The sequence below is a fragment of the Oryzias melastigma genome, linkage group LG6, assembly GCF_002922805.2.
Source record: "Oryzias melastigma strain HK-1 linkage group LG6, ASM292280v2, whole genome shotgun sequence".
Classification (NCBI taxonomy): Eukaryota; Metazoa; Chordata; class Actinopteri; order Beloniformes; family Adrianichthyidae; genus Oryzias; species Oryzias melastigma.
This window is the reverse complement of record NC_050517.1, coordinates 28864339-28870893: the sequence shown is the minus strand read 5'-3', so window position 1 is coordinate 28870893 and position 6555 is coordinate 28864339. Positions and strand designations below refer to the sequence as shown.

The 6555-nt window shown below is 38.2% G+C and overlaps 1 protein-coding gene across 1 annotated transcript in view; it reads right to left on the bottom strand.

The window, feature by feature from the left end:
* The window catches only part of anpepb (alanyl (membrane) aminopeptidase b), an 18268-nt gene extending 14940 nt beyond the window's left edge, over positions 1-3328 (bottom strand). The window contains exon 1 of the mRNA XM_024280983.2: positions 2926-3328. Within this exon, the coding sequence (XP_024136751.1) occupies positions 2926-3223 (298 nt within the window). The 5' untranslated portion in view covers positions 3224-3328. The remainder of the gene's footprint in view (positions 1-2925) is intronic.
* Between the last annotated feature and the right edge of the window lie 3227 nt (positions 3329-6555).

Sequence of the window (6555 nt, the reverse complement as noted above, 5' to 3'; positions counted from 1 at the left end):
TTCTGTAAAACCATACATGTTTACCTTCAGGCTGTGATTGTTACATGTTTTTCTGTTAGATTACAAACCCCACAACTATCTGCCCCTCACAAGAATACATTCTGGAGACCCCTGTTCTAAAACCATCTGTGTGCTGCTCCCTACAGGTTAAAACAAGATATTACAGTTGAATTTGGCGATTGGTCTACTGGTGCAAGTTGCACGTCATTTCAGAAGTTCCACACCGTCATGCTCTGCAGCTCCAGTTTAAAAGCTCCGCCCACTTTTGAACGCTTGACATCATGAGTTGAAGCTCACCACTCGACTGTTGGCTTTCCACGATGCCAAGAGCGGCGGAGCTCACCACGCGGCGCCGAACATGGCAGAGCTCACAACGCAATGTTGACACCAAAGGCGACGGAGGTCGCTCCACTATGCCGAGAGCAGCAGTGCTTGCTTGCTCGCTAAACTGGCCCACAGACAGCTGGTCGGCTGGGCAGACAGAGAGCCGCTGTGGGATGTGGAGGCAGCCTGCTTGGGCCCCCTGAACCTTACTATTTTTTTCTTTTTTTATCGAGATAACAATAAAAGATCCTTTAGTTACCTCAAGCTAACCTCACTGTCACTGTCAATCACAGATCCAGACCACACCTCCACCACCCAGCCTGCCTCCACTAACTCCGCCCCCTTTTTGTGGACTCAGCCTCCAACTGTCCAATTTGGTTAAAATTCTTGTTTAAGGAAAAAAACGTCTTATTAAAAAATTCCTTTGAGTAGATTTCTTAGTCTTATTTCTTACTGTTTATATTTTGAAGCCCAATGAGGCAAATCTCTTTGTGATTTTGGGCTATATAAATAAAACTGACTTGAATTGAATTGAACTGAATTACTCATAGGATTTTTTTTTCTTAAAATAAGAATACATTGGTACGACCCATTTTCTTATCTAGTTTGTTTTTTATGTTATTTTTTATATATATAAAGAAAGTTTTTGAATTTTAAGAATTTCTTTACTTATTTCTCTGGGACTTGTTTTTGCAGTGTATTTATTAGAGTTGCTGGCTAAAAAAAAAAAAAAAAAAAAACCTTAACACAGAAACAAAAGCCTCATTGAGGCCGATTGATCCAACCCTCAGTGCACTGAAGTTCAGCTCGTGTATTGTTGGTTTTGAGATTCGGGTTTGAAGGTCGTGTGAAAGAAGCAGCAGCACCAAAACTTGTATGAATGTGTGATGCCAGCCTCCAATGCAAACACAGAAATCTTTGTGTTTTACATCACAGAAAATCTGTAAAAAAAAGTCACTGGCCCAGTGGTTTCCATGACGATTATGAAAAATGCAAACTGGAGTGAGCTTCTCCACAACGTGATGCTGGTGTCTTTGCAGAGATTTGGGTTTATGTTTAACAGTGAGTCACCGTCACTCAGAGCACGAAGACTCTGAACCATGGAGCGAATCATAACTGCTGGTGAATCATTAACCTGCACAACTTTCACCTCACATTTATGAGAGGATCACCTGATCGTTATCAGGTTTGATTGATCTCAGTCATTTTGCATCATCATCATTTTAAAACAAAAATGTCTTTATTGGTGTTTATAGTTTTATTATTTCAGTCACAGCTGTAAAAATGACGAATGTGAAAATTTGTGATTATGAATTATAGATACCAGGATGCAATGTCATGATGACAAAAATGAAATTTACTTTATAGAACACAAAACTAATGGTTTAGGTTGTTTATTGTTCTTTTATAGTGAAATTTTATCATAACACCACATTCTGCATTCAATCTTTCAAAAAAACACGAAAATGTTTTTGCAGATTAATTTCCAACGACAATGGCTTTAAATGGAATGTTAAAGAGCATCAGGAAGCTGAAATGTGACTGTCAGGACTGTGTCCCGGAGATGTTTGAGGAGCAACAGAGAAAACCGGAATGGAGCAGAAATTGGAAAGCAGGATTCTTTCTGTAAAAATGATTTGAAGGAGAATCAGAGAAGATATGAGGATGGTTATTCTGGATGATCATTCGGACACTCTAGATATTGATCTTCAAGAATCCACAGTTTTCATGTGGGATTAACAATCGTTAAGAAGAAGCATTTTCAGATTTAGTCCTCGTGACTTCAATAGAGTGTTTAAAGCACACGTGTCAAAGTCAAGGCCTGGGGGCCAAATCCGGCCCGCCGGGTGATTTTATCCGACATTTTACATGTTATTTACGACCCGATGTTATCTTGTGCTAAAGGATTATGGAGATCAAAATCTTTTGGGTCTAATTTTTCATATAAAATGACATAAAAGTAACTAAATTGGATTTTAACATGTAGTTTATTTCTAACTTGTATCATTTTGACAAAATATATTTTTATGGAGAGTAAAACACTAAAAGTTATTTAATGTGTAAGTTGATTCATTCTGTAATAATACTCCTGCTCATATTTATGTACGTTTTTAAAGTTTTAAAAATGTAGTTTTAGTGTGTTCAATAAATGTTTATCTTGTTCGGCCCGCAACCTAAAGTGTGTGTGAGCTTTAGGGAAAAAAATGATTTTGTAAAATGGTTTTTAGTTGTTATTTTTTTTTTTTATTTTAAAGCGTAAAAGTTCAAAGTTTTGCAAATGTGCAGCTTTGATTTATTCTATCAGAACTTCACAGGTTTGATTCCCAGTTTTTTCTGTTTTTTTAAGGGTCTGTTTAAGGACAAAGTCTTCTCAATAAAATGTTATCAAAGGGTCGGAGAATTTAGAGTGTGTAAATGGTGTTAATTTGCAGTAAAGTGCTTTTTCTTTTTTTTTTGCAGAAATGAGTTTAAAGGAAGACTAAATATTTGTTATATGTGTTGCTGCTAATGTAAATAATATCTGATCCAAACAGGATCATCTCAGCTTCTGTCTGGTTTGACAGGTTGGCTTTTAAACCTGAAACTTCTACAGTCTCTTACCGGTGAAGATGTAAAGTCCAGTATCTGGATCTGGAGTCAGTCGAGGCCACAGCATCACAGTGTAGTTCTCCGGCACCAGGTGCGTGGGCAGCCGGTACTGGTCCCAGGGCTCGTTGGATGGCGGCGGTGTGGGGGGGGCGTTGGTGGGGCCAACAGTGGCCTCGCCGTCGCTCCCGTTGGTTTTGGAGCGCTCCTGTGAGTAGACCACGGACAAAGCAATGATGGTGGACAGGGCTGCCACCGCTACGACGACCCCCCCAACAGCGACCCCTTTACTAATGTAGAAACCTTTCCCCATGGTGCCCCCCCTGCTGCTCTGACGGTCTGCATGCAGCGCTGCAGGATGACCAGTTTATGTAGCTGGGCAGCATCAGCAGGTGACACATTAACAGCAAGGTTGTAACCCCCCCACACACACCCTCCCTCCCCCTTATTATATTAAAGCAGGGACTTTGGTCAGAAAGAGTTTAAACAGGTTTCAAGAGTCATTGTTTTAACTGTGGAATATCAAATTAAAATAATCTAACAGACATAATATTAGATAGGGAAGACAAACTACAAGGACAATGTGATGATTCTAGTTGGAAAGAATGAAAACAATCCACTCACTATTGTGTGAATGCTTAGTGAGCATTCACACAATAGTGATTCTCTTGCTCCTTTCCATGTGTTTTTTGGCAAAAAAAAACTCAATCACACTTTCAGAGATTATAGCAATCTTAGTATAAAAATATTCAAATTGTTCAGGACATCAATGCTTTTATTTTTGGTATTAATGAACTTTAAAGTTTTTGAAGTATTGAGCAAAATATGCCCCATAGAAAATAAATGAGAAAGTCTTCAAATTAAAAAATTCTGAGTAGATTAACAACAAGCCTTTAAATACATTCATGGGCTATGTTTTCATCTTTTATATATATATTTTTTTTTAAAGGGGGTTTTAGCTAATATTTTAGCAATACACCAACGTTTTTGGCTAATTTGTTATCTACTGAGGTTTTTAATGGCCAATTTAGAGTTCAGCTTCTATTTTAGCAACATGCTAACTTTTTGACTAATTTAGTTTAGTGAGGAATGATGTTGTTTCCCTCTATTGCCATCTTCCTTTCTCTCTAAACCACCCCCCTTTTGAAACTTATTTAGTATAGTTTTTACTTCGTTTTTACATGTCCACATGTTTTAATTTGCTTTTATACATTTTTGCCAATAATAAATTTTATTGTGCGATGAGTATGTGTGCTGGTTTTTAATGGGTTTTTATTTAATTTTTTATTATGATAGTTATTTTAACTGCTTATTTATTTTACTGGGGAAAGCACTTTGAGATGCTTTGTGGCAGGAAAAGTGCCATACAAATACATTTCAATTTAAACAAAGTACCAGATTAGAATATATCAAAAATATTATCTAAGCTATTCTTGTTGGTAAGCAAGTGTATTTTTTTTTAACTGCATCAAAGAGAAACCTCTAACAATTAAGCAGTGGTATAAAATAATCTTCAAAGTCTTGGAGTGGAAAGGCTTGGTGCAAGGTTAAGGGTCAATGAAGACATTATTTTATGGATTGTGACGGCCTCATTTGGAGGGCTTGCCCAGTGATCTTGCTGTCATAGTTTAACGGGGGAACCGGGGCGTGCCTTAACGTGGGTCTGCAGCCACTACTGCAGCCAGGGCTAGTTGTAAAGGTATGCTGTTTCAAAAATCTCTTCTGAGGGGGCGTGGCTTTTGGACCTGAGCTGAGAAGAGCAGCCCCGCCCCTGATCCCTCCCTGTCTGATTATCATAGCTCCTCGTCTTGGTAGCATAAATCTTCACCTACATAAAAATGTCCATCAATATAGGTAATGTCCAGCCGTATGGTTCTGATCCAGATGTCAGCTGGACGAGGAAGTGAAGATCTTCATGGACAGAACTTCCTCCAAAATCCTGATTCTTTCTCCTTCCAGTTCACCAAAGACTCTTTTAGCTAATTCTCCAATGTTTATTGACTGTGATCAATACATTCAATCATTGGTTTCTCAGAGTTCTTGATAAAATAATCAAAGCTAACATCAAAATGCTCTTTCATTGATTTACAATCCTTTCCAACTGCGGTCAAATGAGCCGCCGTTCACATTTCCGTGGTCACATCAAGAAGCTCCGTGGAGTCTGGTGGAGATTTTCCAGCGTTCTCAGTCCTGCTACCGTAAGTATTGGATGAAACTCACACCAAAAATCCAGTGATGCTGATTTGACCACAGAAATGTGAACGGCGGCTCATTTGACTGCAGTCAATGTGAAGATACCATCTTCTCTTCTCCAGAACCTGAACTAGACACTAGGAACAGATGAGGGTTTAGTGCATGTGCAGCAGAGCTGTTGATGGAAAGAAGATCATTCATTCAAACAGAGTCTGTCCAAGACAGTTTGACTGACAGAGATTTAAAAGGAGAAATACTCGGAAATGCAAAAAACGAAATGATTTCTTATTACATTTATTCTCTTTTATAAGAAAAATGCCACAAATACATGTTAAAAACAAAGTTTTCATCGGAGAGGGACCATAAGTATTGATGTTTGCAGACCTGTGTGAAATGGGCTGCTGAAGATAATCACAAAAATCTGTGCATGTGACTGCAGACCTTCAGCAACAGTAGCATCAGCAGTCAAAGTTCAGCCTCTGAATTTCACCTAAGTCATCTTTCGAGATTTGGCTTCTTTAGCCACGCCCACACCCTAAATTGCCGTCGGTGTAAAATAAACTCCACCTCCTAGAACTATTTCACAACTCTGAAAACATGACTTTGCGTTTCTCATCAATCCACCAATCACATGCAAGTCACAAAATCCTAAAATGCATAACGAGTCAAGACCAGAAACCAGAAGAAAGACCTTTCCCGACTAGCGCCATCTTGAGTCAAAGTTTGAAACTCAAATTACTTTGTTTCCTCTTGGTGTATTACAATACAATCCTAATACTCAAACGTTAAAATGGGGTTGGAGTTTTGATTTGTAGTGTAGTGTGACATCACTGGGTTTTCTAGACATTTTACAGAAATCAGAAAATCTCAACTAATATTTTTTTCAGCTCCAAATAAAAGTTGATTCATCCCACAATATTATCATACGATAAGGAAATCCAGGCTAATTTCCTTGACGTCACATCTTAATAACGCCAGATAACAGACAGAAATCGCTGTCCATTGGTGATAACTGAATGGAGCTTATCTCCTAAAATGACTGATTTGAAAGTTGTTTCCGACAGACTAATTTGTCACACTGAGTTAGACCACAACTAAAATGATCAATGATGAGTTCCTTAATTAGTGATGATCCAGTTTTTACTACTACGGCTCACGTCTCTGATAAAACTCTCAAGTTGTTCTGTTGATCTCCAAATAAGGAAAAAAGTTTTCCGTTTTCCCGAGAAAACAAACCCATTTACAAGAGATCAGGACTTTATGGTTTCTTATCTCAGCAAAACAGTTCTTGGTATCGTGTGATAACATTTTTAAAGTCTTATCTGAAAAAAAAGAGCTGATAACCGTTTTTAGCAGCCATTTCTGTTTTCTTTCAAATGAAACTTTTAACATTCCTCACAGGTTTGTGAACTTTTGAAATGATGAACCTCTTTTCTGTGTGATTGTTTTATT